Raw genomic sequence first — 14,563 nt, 5'->3', positions numbered from 1 at the left:
GACAGGTCGTAAATATCTGTAAGGGACCCTCTCCCCTTTGGACATGCAGTTTTGAGGGAAAGAGAGAACAAAGCACGAGACTTGGCCAAACTCCTAATCCCCAAAATGGGAGAATTAAACAATATCTCTACTTTTGAGAATGTGGGAATGGTCCGTGGACACTTAAGGGACAGTTACGTAGAGTGTGTTTCATTTGGTGATCTCATCAAGGACAGGGAAGACACATAACGGTATCTCTTAAATTGTACATTTCCCAGCTGTCAGGTTTGCATCTAAATATTGTGGAACGTATGCGATTAAACATGAAACTATTTGTGAAAAGATGCAATGTGATGTTAATCTTCTAAAGGAGAGTATGGATTTTCATATAAAGATGAAATAGTCAGTGGCCACACCCACGTGAGCATAGACATTACGTTGGCGTCATGGAACCGCCCTTTTCGCCTGAAAGGTATAAAACCACCCGTGACAAAATGTACACTTCATGCCAAAGAGACCCACGGTAAGCCGGACATCTCGACCACGCAAACCCCGGTGTAAGTTAAGGTTGCAAATGGTTAAACTCTGAGACTATTGCTCACTACAGAATGAGAGCAAATCCTAGATGTGTAATTACTAGTCTGCAGCTAGAAATTATATAAGTCTAGAACGAAAAAACAGACAACCGCCGAAGCACCTATCTATGACAACATTTCTGAATGGTACTCTGAAGTATCCATTCTAACCTAAAACCACAAAAGACATTGTGACTTCTGGTAAAGTTAACCAGAGACTCTGATGAACCCTACAGGACAATCGAGGATTCCAACAGAGAAGACAACCACGACATACGGGCGTAAATATATAAATTGCAATTATTCTCTAATGAGTGGCCGTTCATGTGCAAAGGATTAGCATTTCAATTAATATAATTAGAGACTGTGTGTAGTGAATCCATTTTGTTTTTCCCGCTTTTTCTCAGTCCACACCCCCTTCCCTTTGTCTATCAAGCCATCATATCGGCTTAGCCCTCTAGGGACATTTCTATTATTGTTAGTAACCAATATCTACTGTTTTTTTGTTATGTACAGTATTTCTATGTGATTATTTATTTAGTTAGGAAATTAATAATTAAGCCAATTTTGTAAATTGCTGATTCATTATGGAAACTAGGGTTCGTGCAGATAATTAAGAATTTAAAACGTTTATATGAGACTGATAGAAGGTAAAGAATAATTAATGACTGATTGATGACTGAAATGTAAGAGCTCTTTAGGTCTCTAAGAGTTCATTCGGAAGACGGAACTCCTTTTAACTTGAGTTAATTCAGAAGACGGAACTCCACTGTTTAACTTGGGTCAAACGTTTCGTGTAGCCTTCCACAAGCTTTCCACAATAACTTGGGTGAATTTTGGCCCATTCCTCCTGACAGAGCTGGTGTAACTGAGTCAGGTTTGTAGACCTCCTTGCTCGCACACACTTTTCAGTTCTGCCACAAATGTTCTATAGGATTGAGGTCAGGGCTTTGTGATGGCCACTCCAATACCTTGATTTTGTTGTCCTTGGGCCATTTTGCCACAACTTTGGAAGTATGCTTGGGGACATTGTCCATTTGGAAGACCCATTTGCGACCAAGCTTTAACTTTCTGACTGATGTCTTGAAATGTTGCTTAAATATATCAACATATTTTTCCTTTCTCATGATGCCTTCTATTTTGTGAAGTACACCAGTCCCTCCTGCAGCAAAGCTCCCCACAACATGATGCTGCCACCCCCGTGCTTCACGGTTGAGATGGTCTTCTTCGGTTTGCAAGCGACCCCTTTTTTCTCCAAACATAACAATGGTCATTATGGCCAAACAGTTCTATTTTTGTTTCATCACACCAGTGGACATTTCTCCAAAAATACAATATTTGTCCCCATGTGCAGTTGCAAACCGTAGTCTGGCTTTTTTTGCCGGTTTTAGGGCAATGGTTTCTATCTTGCTGAGCGGCCTTTCAGGTTATGTCAATATAGGACTAATTTTACTGTGGTACCTTTGTACCTGTTTCCTCCAGCATCTTCACAAGGTCCTTTGCTGTTGTTCTGGGATTGATTTGCACTTTTTGCACCAAAGTACGTTTATCTCTAGGAGACAGAATGCGTCTCCTTCCTGAGTGGTATGACGGCTGCGTGGTCCCATGGGGTTTATACTGCGTACTATTGTTTGTATAGATGAATATGGTACCGTCAGGCGTTTGGAAATTGCTCCCAAGGATGAACCATTTTGGAGGTCTACAACTTATTTGGTCTTGGCTAATTTCTTTTGATTTTCATCCACAGGTACACCTCCAATTGACTCAAATGATGTCAATTAGCCTATCAGAAGCTTCTAAAGCCATGACATCATTTTCAGGAATTTTCCAAGCTGTTTAAAGGCACAGTCAACTTAGTGTATGTAAACTTCTGACCCACTGGAATTGTGATATAGTGAAATATAAGTGAAATCATCTGTCTGTAAACAATTGTTGGAAAAATGACTTGTGTCATGCACAAAACAGAGATGACTGTTTAGTGCAAAAAATAAGGGGTTCAAAACATATATATTTTTGAAACTAATGTTTCCTGATCTTTCTTATACTGTATCTTTCAGATATAGGACAGACACCCCAGAACAAACTTCCTTTGATGATTTTTTTGTGGACCATCTGTTGTTCCATGTCGTCAATCTGTTATTCAATGCATTTGTATGGGCTAATAGCAGGAAGTCCAAAGTCTTAGACAGGATTAGACTCTTATAGGAACAATGGTCAAGTTAATAATTACGCTGTGAATGATATATTAAACAACCCAGTAACTGACTGACAGTGCTAACTGGCACAGTTATTACTTTGATAAAGTAATTTGTTTTAATGATAAAGGTGAATAAACACATGGGTTAGATCATCAAAATTGTTGCTGAATAGAGCAACACACAATAGACACCGCTCAGAAATATTGTCAAAATGCAGAGTTTGGAACACCTGTTGGAATATCTGATATGGAATAATCTGTATCTGGCCAAGGTTCTGTGGGAAATAGAAATGTCATTAGGTTACACCCAAAATAGCTGAGGAAACCTCTGCACACTTATAGTCAGTGCAAATACAGTGTTGATAGAAAAATCTACACCCTTGAACTTTTTTCACATTTTGTTGTGTTACAAAGTGGGATTGAAATAGATTTAAATTGGTCTACTCAAAATAATCCATAATGTCAATGTGAAAAGAACATTTTACAAATGTTTACAAATGAATAAAAATTAGATAACTAAAATATAGTCGTTGCATAAGTATTCACCAAGTATTTGTTTAGGCAAGCCTAAAAGAGTTCAGAAGTAACATTTTTGAACGACTACCCCTTCCTCTGTCCCCCATATGTACTTACGCACGTACGTACATACATCTATCCATCTATCCATCTATCTATCTATCTATCTATCTATCTATCTATCTATCTATCTATCTATCTATCTATCTATCTATCTATCTATCTATCTATCTATCTGTAAGGTCCTTCAGTCAAGTATTGAATTTCAAGTACAGATTCAACTACAAAGACCAGGGGGTGTTTTTAAAGCCTCATAAAGACGGGCAGTGATTGGTAGATGGGTAACTATAACAAATCAGACATTAGATATATATTTAAGCATGGCTAAGTTAATCATTGTGCTGGGAATGATGTAGTAAACCATCAAGACACATATAATATGTTCACTATGGAAACAATTTTGAATTTCCAGCAAGTTAATGTCTCTTGTAAAATCAAGAAGAGACACAGTCAGTCTTTCCCCAACTCTCAGACAAGAGAGACTGGCATGCATGGTATTCATATCAGCCCTCTGATTACAATGAAGAGCAAGATGTGCCTCTCTGTTCTGGGCCAGCTACAGCTTAACTAGGTCTTTCTAGTACTGCCAATGGTAATTCTAACATGTAATGTCTCAGGGGGATGGATACTTATCTAATCAACATATATTAGTGTTTTCATTTTCATTCATCTTTAAAAATATTATAATTTTTATTCCACTTTGACATTACAGGGTATTTTGTGTAGATTGTTGACAAAAAAATGACAATTAAATCAATTTTAAACCCACTCTGTAAGATAATAAAATGTGAAGAAATCCAAGAGGGGTATAGACTTTCTATAGACACTGTAAATCTGAAATGTCAGAATAAATCTGAAATTTTTATTAAAATTTCACACAAAAAGAGTACCAACTACTGGATGTTATTTGGGAGAAGAAATCAGCTCATCAACAATACTTACCCAATGTGGTCCAGTAACCTGAAACGAGAAAGTACGAGCCCTTGAGTAAGACTATTTAGCAGTCTTAGACAGAAATAACCAATGGATGTGCTACTACAACTCTATAATTATAACTATAGTTACACACAAACAAAACTTACGAAGACAGACATCAATAAAAACATACACAGTAGAATGAATACATTGCCTTGAGCTCCATGTGTGGCTATCACAGAGCAAAGAACAAGAGTGGTATCAATCTCCATGTTTCACCTTCCCCTTGACGATGCCACATTTACAAAACTGTATGGCTTATATACCCAAAGGCATGCCTTCAAACAACCTTACAGCACCCACAAAGTCCTTGAAAGCTGAATTTGAGAAATCATTTAAAACTCAATGTGTGAGAAATGTTCTACCTGGGCTCGTGGCCATAAAGTAGCCAGTTCACATGGTGAACATATTTGATGACTTTCCGCAAACAAAATTCTTGTAAATTTGGGCTACAAGAGGGTACGTAATTTTTTTAAAATAGCACACATGAAATAATGCATTTTTATGATAGTGACAAACCATTACTTTAGAACAGGCTGATAGAGACTGTGTGCAAAACACAATGTGCATCAATTTGGCCTACAGAGCAGAAGTGAATTGTTTTAAGATAGCTAGGAGAGACAACCACATTTCAGTCATAGTAAGTACCTTTTTCTTCAATAAAGTAGCAATGAGCATAGTCAATGTTTGTTAAAAGAGACACATTTAGTCAATGATTGTAAGAAGAGACAATTATAGTCAGTGTTTGTAAGAAGAGACATTTAGTCAGTGTTTGTAAGAAGAGACAAATTTAGTCAGTGCTTGTAAGAAGAGACAATTATAGTCAGTGTTTGTAAGAGACAAATATAGTCAGTGTTTGTAAGAAGAGACAATTATAGTCCGTGTTTGTAAGATGAGAGAAGTGTAGTCAGTGTTTGTAAGATGAGACAAATATTGTCAGTGTTTGTAAGATGAGACAAGTGTAGTCAGTGTTTGTAAGATGAGACAAGTGTGAGTGTTAGTGCAACTTTTCAACTTTTATCATAAAGTAGGTCATGTATCAATTAATAGCCTATGGGGAAGGTCAAAACTAGTCACCATCACGGTATTCCATTCATCTTTCCTGTCTTCGACCATAGTCTTGAAGGTGACTTCAACTGTTGGTATGATGTCATCTCTGTCTACGATGGCCCTTCCATCAACTACCGACTGCTGGGGAACAGAGCTCAACTTTTTACGCCACTGGGAATTCAACAATTCAAAAGTGACAGCTCCTCAACATACAAGGGATTTCAGGCAGAGTATCATGCAGTGGGTAAGGCACTGAGACGAGGGAAACATTCATAAAGACATTCATTGCATAGGATGTCAGAGGTGAGATATGCAAATATAAAAAATGATCAGGCCATACAAAATGCCTTCTCTTTTACTCATGATAATACTAATACTAATTTAGAAGCTTGTTATAATTGCTGTATTATAAGCAGTGAAGGTTCTTGTAGATACATCGGTGGCTATCAGGTCAGCAACTGGTCCTGCTCATCTTCCTGTGAATACAGGGGAGACTGTTGCCAGGACTATCAACAACCACAATATTGTAACAGTAAGTGCTCTTCCGGCATTAAAATGTTAGCTTTTGTGCCATTTGATCTACTTTGTATAGAGTACTGTCCTGGCACAACCGCAGAACCCAACACCGATGCTCAAACCGAAATACCTGCAACCACAAGTATTTCTCTCCCAAAACTGAAACCTGTAAAACTTTCATCTTTGCCAGCATATAGTTTGGCGACCCGTGTAGAAAATGCTGACCATATCAATAGTAAAATGTGCATGTTTTAAACATTTGGCCTCACAAGTGATATTATAGTTTCTAAATTGCTTTCTGTCATACAGCTCAGGCTTCCTGGAGGTACAACTGTGGTTACAATTTTGGAAGCTGTTCATGCTCCAGTTCCTGTCAATACTATGGCAGCTGTTGCTATGACTACAACAGTATGAGTCTAATACAGTAGATCAGATGGTTCAGGTATTCTCTGTGAGAAAGCATACTACAGAGTTGGAAAGGATTTGATTTGCAGTATTTGATTAGATTTTTTTTATTTGAATGTGGATAAATTCTGGGTAAGAATACAAATACTGTATCTTCCACCAAGACTTGGGTTGTTCTTCAACTCTAAAATAAGTATGCAAAGTCCCAGGTAATCCGAAAATAATATTGTAACAGTGGGTGTAGCAACCGGAGGCATTTCTTCAGCTGTGTCAGAATGTTGCTGTACAACTAGCGTAGTTCAACAAAATTCACTTGAATCATTTTTCAAATTTCAAAGCTTTTTGGAGAATGTAACATCATGTAAACATAAAAAATGAATCATAAATAATCAAATGCTTTGTTCATGTATCAAAGCTTTGGTCCGACAGATAAAAAGTTCACTGGATTTCCAGTAACTTTGAGTAGTGTGGTGTTATTATAACTAACTTAGTAAGGAAATTACTTTCTGTCCTGCAGGGGCTTCCTGTAAGTACAACTGTGGTGACAAATTTGGAAGTTGTTCCTGTCAATACTATGGAAACTGTTGCCATGACTACAGCAGTAAGTGTCCGAGACAGACAGTAGATTGGATGAGTCCTTTGATTCTCTGTGAAAGAGCACACTGCAAAGTTTGCACACAAAAAAAAGAATTCAGGCTGTAGAATGACAGAACACAAGTAAAGATCAATGTGCAACTAAATAAACCTTTGACACCAAAAATGATTTACTGTAGTAAATCACATATGGTGTCAAGAGAGATCTCTCTTGAAGTCATTTAAATGGATTTTGTGTTTCATTGCTCTTCCCAAGTCTCAGGGACTCGCCCCACCTGTGGAAGAGACCTGCATGGCTCTGGTTTCATCTCCAGTCCCTACTATCCAGAATATTACCATGACAACACCTACTGTGTATGGGATCTATCAGCCCCCTCTGGCCTCAGGATCTTCCTGTCATTTACTGACATGGAGTGAGTGAAGATTCCTCTTCAGAAATGGTTCCTGTGATTAACCTCATTTGTTTAATATTAATGTAAAAGATTTGAGTAAGCTTCAGCTTGACAGTTCCCTTTCAAGAACAATCATTCTGAATGTGCATGAAGACAGATCTCGAAATGGAGTTCACATTGACATCTATTTGAAAGTCCCCTACACAGTAAATGTATGCTCTTTGTTGGTTCAGGTTGGAGAACTGCTGCTACTGTTATTACATCTCTGTGTACGATGGGTCGTCTGTCTACTCGTCTGATACGTACAATCTGACTTCAACAATGGCACCTCTTCGGATGCCTACCACTCCTCTAACTAAATGACGGTTATCTTCCACTCTGACTACTCAGGGGTCAGCAGGGGCTTCAGGGCCATGTTCAGCAGCTCCCTCACATGCAGTTATCGAACACATTTATCTCAGTTATTCTGACATCGATATTAAAGCTTAGGAACTTAGGTTGTTGTTGTTGTGTTTCAGGTCGAATGGACTGCTCCTCAGACAACATGAACATAGTGATTCAAAGATCCAACCCAAACTCAAGGGGCTACGACGCCTACAACTTGTTCCTGAACGACCAGCACCTCAGGTCAACAGCTAGCAGTTTGGTGCTCAGCTTCCCAATCAACACCTGTGGGACCCAACGAACGGTAAATGAACTCACCAAAAGCAAAGCGATTACTGCTATGTTTGGTATGTAAAAATCTACATAGAGCTCTATCTATGGTGCTGCAAATGTTTATGTTTTATGAACAGTGGATATAGTTACATCGACTAGCATCTACATTTTCCAATCACTTTCTATTTCTTGTCCAATACCTTTTTTTTGCCTAACACTCTAAACAGTTTGAGAATGGGAGAGTAGATTACACCAACGCCACCCTACCGGTCCGACTCAGGCGAGATCACACACCTTTCTCATTTCATGCTGCGAGTGGTATGTCTTATGGAGCAGGACACCATGTTCTAGATTATGTACAAGACCAAGCATGATGGGGATAAGAGTACCATCACAGGCATGGGCAGATTCAATGGCACAATGGCCCTCTTTACCAGCAGCAACTTCTACACCCAGATAGCCCAGACTCCATATGAAATTACCCTCAACCAGAACTTGTACATCCAGGTCCATCTGAGGGGGTCCGACAGCAGCCTACATGTTCCTGGACACCTGTGTGGCCTCTCCCTCCCCTCATGACTTCCAAACCAGATCCTACAACCTGGTGCGCAACAGGTAAGAAACAGACTGCTGACCTGCAGAGCCATGAGATATCGTGGAGAAGGAAACATTCTGGGTCCTATACTTTATCAACAAGTGCTTATTCTTCAAGGATCTTGATAAAATAAAAGTTTGTTTCTGATGCACCCGCAGCTACACCTTTGGTACCAGTGGCGACACCCGCCTCACCTTCCAGGCCTTCAAGTTCCTGTGAGCCCACAAGTTTGTGTACCTGCATTAGGTCACCATTTGTTAAGCCACCGACTACAAACTCCAGCTGCCGCCGAGACAACCGCAGCCGCAAGGCCAGGGACCCTCCCAGGAGAGCCACACCCTGGTCCTAGGACCCATCCAGCTCAAAGGTCAGAAGTCAACTCTTTGTAGGGCCATGAAGTCATGATTTCTCTAGACATACATGGACATACTAACCTGGGCACAGATCTGTATGGGCTAATATTTGCTGCTGATGTTTGCTTTAGGCTGTTGAAAAATCTCAAACAATTAGGAGCACCGTCATAGTCTTCTGAATTTTATGCATGTTATCTCTCTGGTTCAGACACAATGTCGACATAAACAGGTCTTCCTTTCCTCAGACCTGGAGAAGCCAGATGAGAAAGTGTCTGATAAGGAAGAGTTCCAGGCTAAGGTGGAAGCGTAAGACTAAGCTGACCAGCCTCAACAAACTATAATCATTAAAACTATCAATTCATTTCACCTGAGGCAATGAAGTATATTCACTGCTACTGTACACAATCATGTATGTCTTTGCTACTTTGGCAAAATGATTAAAAGCATTTTCAAAAGACAATTATTGGTGTCTGAACATCTTATTCCATGTGCTAGCATTGAAACAGATCAAATATGTGACATTTCGCATTCTGACAGAATGTTAATTCAGAGACACCAAGAAAACGGACAAAAGACAGTTGAGCCAAAGAAACAATCTGTTAGAAAACACTTTACTCAGAAATGTGTTAATATTTCCTCTCACATAAAATTTGACCGCCAAAACACTTCAACATTCACCTGTCCCATAAAAGACACAACACAAACAAATTCCCTTACAGGTGTTTCTCCTTCTGTGAACTTCCCCCTCCAACATTGGATGCCTGTAAGCATGTTGACATGCAACTAGTCCTAGAAAAAGTAACTATTCTTCACAAATGTTGCTATGCAACAGACAACAGTTTCCAATATAAAACAACCCTGCTAAGGCAGTAGTCTTCACTTCAGCATAATGTCAATGTCATTGACAACACCCATCAGGCCAGAAAATGTAGAATAGAATACTCAATAAATGTCAAAAAAAGCATTGAGATCCACAATATGCAATGCCTTGATTAATGCAGGACAGGAGGAATCCCAAGGCATGGCATGTATGCTAACACATGGCATCTCTGGTGCTACTTGGCCATTTTGAACTCAATAGACATGACAAAGGAGAAGAGAGAGATATGGTGATACTGCTTTGACAGTAAAGGTGTTAGATCTCGCAATGACATATGTTATTTAAAGGTCAGAATATAACATGATGTATAGGTTAGGCTTTATTCTATGCAACATCCAAATAACAAAAAGTTGCTCAAATAAGAAAAGCACTTATTGTCACATACACCGGAGAGGTGCAGTGAAATGTTTTGTTTTACAAGGTCCGCCATAGTAGTACGGTGTCCCTGGAGCAAATTAGGGTTAAGTGCCTTGCTCAGGAGCACAGATTTTTCTCCTTGTCGGCTCGGCATTCAAACCTGCGACCATTCAGTTACTGGCCCAACCCTCTAACCGCTAGGCTGCCTACCGGTGGTTAAAGTAGGGCACTGTGTACCGATCCATCACAAATGGCAAGAAGAAAACGAACGCAAAAACATCTCAACATATAAGATGTGTCCATTTCAGTACAGGTAAAGAGATTGTGAATATCGCAGGCACTGTTGGGAGGCATGAATGGTGCAGTCTTTCACTCTGAAATGGTTTAGTTGGTTATGGTTACAGCCACTAAAGAGCACTCTCACAAAGGGGTTAGCATCATCTAGAACTATGTTCGTAAGGCGGAAAATAGTGTTCATGTCAAAAACCCACATGAGGAATGTTCATGATCAAACAGGCCAAGTGACATGTACCTCTAAAACCACTCCATCCCTACACTCTAGCTACAAATGCATGGGCACTGTCAAATATGTTATTATCCTCCTATAAAATCTAATTCACTACATGGAATTTTCAGAGGCTACATCAAGGCCAATTTCAGAAAGTTCAACAGCAATAAATAAAATCACCATGGAATTAAATAAAAATAACCTCCATTCATTCTCTCTAGTCACTGACCCGGCAACAGGTCACTGCTTATGCTGCCCTCTGGCAAAATGGCAGGCAAAGTCGTACTTGCTCCTGCACCTGTGGCCACAGATGTTGCACTGGAAGGGGTTCTCGTAGCCGTGGCAGCCCATGTGGATGGTGTACAGGATGTTATCAGGAAAGTAGATGTCACAGTGCTGGCAGTGGTGCAGCATCTGGGGGTCTTGATGCAGAGAGGGCAGGCCCGGGGCTGGTGTGCTGGGCTGGCTGTTGGTGATGCTGGGGGTACTGGTGCGCCCACTATGCTCACTGCGGGGATCTGCCCCGGGGCTGCAGTTGCTGTGTGGTGGGGGCCTGGGCTCTGGGGTGATGGAGGAGGAAGAGGCATGGGCAGTGCTGGCTGACACAGCAGCAGGAGCAGTGGCTGGGTGAGGCTGCTGGATGAGGAAGGGCTTCTCGTCCACACAGGACTCTGCACCTGGAGACATGGGAGGCTGCTGGGTCTGGTCCTCAGCCTCCGAGGGCAGGCTGGCCAGCTGGCCGGCCAGGGTCGAGAGTTGGTTGAGGGGGTTTTCCATGACCAGGTTGTGGTGATGATTGTGGTGGTCGTCCATTGAGCTACCATCTCCACCAGCGCCCTGGTTGTCGTAGGTCTCCTGGCGCAGGTGGGGCAGCTCGTGGGAGTAGTCATCCAGGTGCTCGGCCTTGTGCACCACCATGGAGGGGGGGCTGAAGTTGATGAGGAGTCGGCGACCGTACCCCAGGCTGGTCTTCTTCTGCAAGACGCTCAGCATCTTCTTGTGGGAGAGAGAGGAGCGAGCACCCTTCATTGGTAAGAGCTTGTGGCGGCGGCGGCGGTGGTGTGACAGGTTGCTACGGTCACTGCAGCGGAAGGAGCACAGCTCACACTTGTAAGGCTTCTCTCCTGTGTGGGAGCGCATGTGGGCCTCTAGATGGCGCAAATAGGCAGAGGCGAAGGGGCACAGGTGGCATCTGTGGGGTTTCTCTCCTGTTTGAGAAGAGGAAAGAGGGAGATAAAGAATTAGAAGGAAGAATAAGGTCTTATGATGAAATGTTTTTTTGTCATTGATTGCTCTAACTAGGCCTAATGAAAATAAAGGGTGCCAGCTTTGTATAAGGGAAAATGCTCAACTAGTGATGAATCTAGTCCTACATCACCTGGTAGCATGTGCATGGTGTTATCGGGTCCATTCAAGCTCACCTGTGTGAATGCGGATGTGCTCAATTAATCGTGCTGTGCCTCTGGTGGCATAGTTACAGTAACGGCACTTGAGTTTGCCATCATATGTTCTCTCGAAGCCATCCACCAGCATCCCTGAGCCGTCGTCAAGGGACATATCTGCTGAGGGATGGTCCAGCCCATTCCGACTGCAGTCTGCACAGGTACAGGAATAATCACAACACACAGTTTCAAGGGAAATATCTATTATAGAGAAATAATTACATTCACTCACATTAATGGATTTTAGAATGATAACAGAGTCATGGATATAACAGTTTGGATAGTCAAATTATGGTCTGCGTGTTGATGCCATAGTTAGGCCTACTGTACACCATTCACAGACGCCAACTACCTTTCGCGCCTGTTCATAAAGCTATCTTCTTCCTGGGGGACCTTTGTTAAGAGCTCCTACGCTCGGTCTTAACGGGAACACACATCGCTTACGGTACAGTTTTGGAAACATAAGGAACGTATCTTTCATATCAGTGATGAAAAAATGTATAGAGTTAGGGTTCCCACATGGCCATATCTCCATGTTACAGAGCGTGTTTATGGAAGACAGATGGAAGGTGACCACCTGTGTGGGTAACGGAAGAAGACAATCAGAAATGTGTTATAACTGAAAAATACTGCTGGCTGCAACTGTGATAAAGCATGGATGTGATATGAAAGTAAATGGCTTTTTTTCCTAGAACTGTATCGCAAATTACATTGTTTTCGTGGAGTATTTGGCTCTTTAGAGTGCCAGAGCCAGTCTACCTCTGAAACTAACAGAGTTCCTTGGACATTCTTGGCTAGGCCTACCTGCTGGCAACTCGTCCACCTCTTTGACGCCACTGACAGAGCCTGAGATCATGTTCACATGTTGAGTCTGCTGACTGAGATACTCTTGGAAGTCTTTGACGAAGTCCAACGTCTCTGGCTTTTCCTCGCCCATTGGAAGTTAGTGACTGTTTCAGGTGAAATAACGTTAATAAAACTGTATCCATCACAACACATTATGAAATATTATCAATTGGCAGACAGATGACAGAAAAACATGACAACATATTGACATAACATTATTATTTAGCAGTTCATTTTAGCTAACCAATGTCATCGATCATTGTGAGAGCATCAAACATTGATTGCTGGAACATCATCCAACATTGATTGCTGGAACATCATCCAACATTGATTGCTGGAACATCATCCAACACTGATTGCTGGAACATCATCCAACAATGATTGCTGGAACATCATCCAACATTGATTGCTGGAACATCATCCAACATTGATTGCTGGAACATCATCCAACATTGATTGCTGGAACATCATCCAACATTGATTGCTGGAACATCATCCAACATTGATTGCTGGAACAGCTGACCGTAACCTGGTAACCAAGGAGCTAACTTTCGTAGCTAGTCAAGTTAGCTGGCGAATCAACTTACCTTTTCAAAATGTTAGCAAAGTGTAAGTAAGCATAAATTTGTCTGTACTAAGTAACGTTAATTGACCAGTGGCGATAAATTATTGATCAGCTCCGTTGTAATAGCGTTCCCATGTTGTTGTTGCGAAAGGTCAGGTTAGCCAGCTCGCTAGCTATGCTATAATAACGTTCCAGAGACAACATTGTTTTTGTTCGTCTTTCGGACAACACAACGGTTCCGTCTAGCTACATAGGCATCACTCAACAACGGCTGTTCCTATGGAAGCTATCAATCGGGTGGTCTCTAAGCACATAAATATGCAATGCAACGCTAGCTGAATCAAAACAATGAATCCGTTTGTGGGGGTGAAAGTTCATCCAGTGCACCTGCGAAATTCCTCCCGCCTGATGTGCAAAAATGTCACGAAGTTCTGTTCCTACGTGTAAACTGCTGTAGCTAGTAGCCTAGATCTTTAAAAGAAAATCTGTGGTAGAATTGTAGGGTGACTTTAATTCTTTCTCAAGATCTAATCAATGCAAGTAGACTACACTAACTAACTAGATAGTAAAAATATATATTTATTTTTTTGTCAGGGCGAAATAATAGTCACCTGTAATTAATCACCTTAACGGGTCTGAACTGACTTATTTAGCTTCGGTTTGCGACTGAGAACAATATTTGGGTCTTGGAGGCCTGCTTTGATCTGTGTCTCTTGTTGCAACCCGGTCTCAGAACATTTTGTAATGAAACAGCAGGGAGCAGGTCTCGAACCCTCGACCTTCTAGCCCTAAGTTCAGCGCGTTATAAACCCAGGGTCGTTACACTACTCCCTCCTTTCAAAGAGTGCGTCCTCGCACTAGCTTGTGACTCTAAGTCTTATAGGAACACGCTCACTGACCAAGCCCACGCACTGTCATGGATGCAAGGTCCGATCACTTCTGACACCAGTATAATGACACAGGCAGGGAGCAGGTCTTGAACCCTTGACCTTCTAGCCCAAAGTCCAGCGTTCTGTCGACTGTGCCGCAAAAGTATGCTCAAACAGCAGAGTCGATATAAACCCAGGGTCATTACAATTTCAGCCGAGACACTCCGCATGA

The 14,563-nt window shown here is 41.4% G+C and overlaps 1 protein-coding gene across 2 annotated transcripts; it reads right to left on the bottom strand.

Annotated features, from left to right (window-relative positions):
- Window positions 1-9,454: 9,454 nt before the first annotated feature.
- Window positions 9,455-13,888, bottom strand: LOC112253078 (zinc finger protein Pegasus). 2 transcript variants are annotated; one of them, XM_024424971.2, is made up of 4 exons: window positions 13,485-13,888; window positions 12,856-13,001; window positions 12,031-12,204; window positions 9,455-11,817 (listed from the first exon to the last, which is right to left on the bottom strand). In XM_024424971.2, the coding sequence occupies exons 2-4, from the start codon at window positions 12,986-12,988 to the stop codon at window positions 10,850-10,852; spliced, it is 1,275 nt and encodes a 424-aa protein (XP_024280739.1). In that variant the 5' UTR covers window positions 12,989-13,001; window positions 13,485-13,888; the 3' UTR covers window positions 9,455-10,849. The 2 variants fall into 2 exon arrangements, with proteins under 2 accessions (XP_024280739.1, XP_042179545.1); XM_042323611.1 differs by having other exon boundaries at window positions 12,856-13,888.
- Between the last annotated feature and the right edge of the window lie 675 nt (window positions 13,889-14,563).

This window comes from Oncorhynchus tshawytscha, linkage group LG06 (assembly GCF_018296145.1).
Source record: "Oncorhynchus tshawytscha isolate Ot180627B linkage group LG06, Otsh_v2.0, whole genome shotgun sequence".
NCBI lineage: Eukaryota > Metazoa > Chordata > Actinopteri > Salmoniformes > Salmonidae > Oncorhynchus > Oncorhynchus tshawytscha.
Note: the sequence above shows the minus strand (reverse complement) of the source record. Positions and strands in the feature narration are given on the sequence as shown.

Bases quoted from the DNA above. Each gene is read 5' to 3' on its own strand.
- LOC112253078 (XM_042323611.1), bottom strand. From the start codon at position 12,988: ATGGGCGAGGAAAAGCCAGAGACGTTGGACTTCGTCAAAGACTTCCAA. The intron at 12,205-12,855 runs GTAGGCCTAGCC...GTACCTGTGCAG, and splicing joins GGTGGACGAGTTGCCAGCAG to ACTGCAGTCGGAATGGGCTG. The intron at 11,818-12,030 runs GTGAGCTTGAAT...CTTCTCAAACAG, and splicing joins GCACATCCGCATTCACACAG to GAGAGAAACCCCACAGATGC.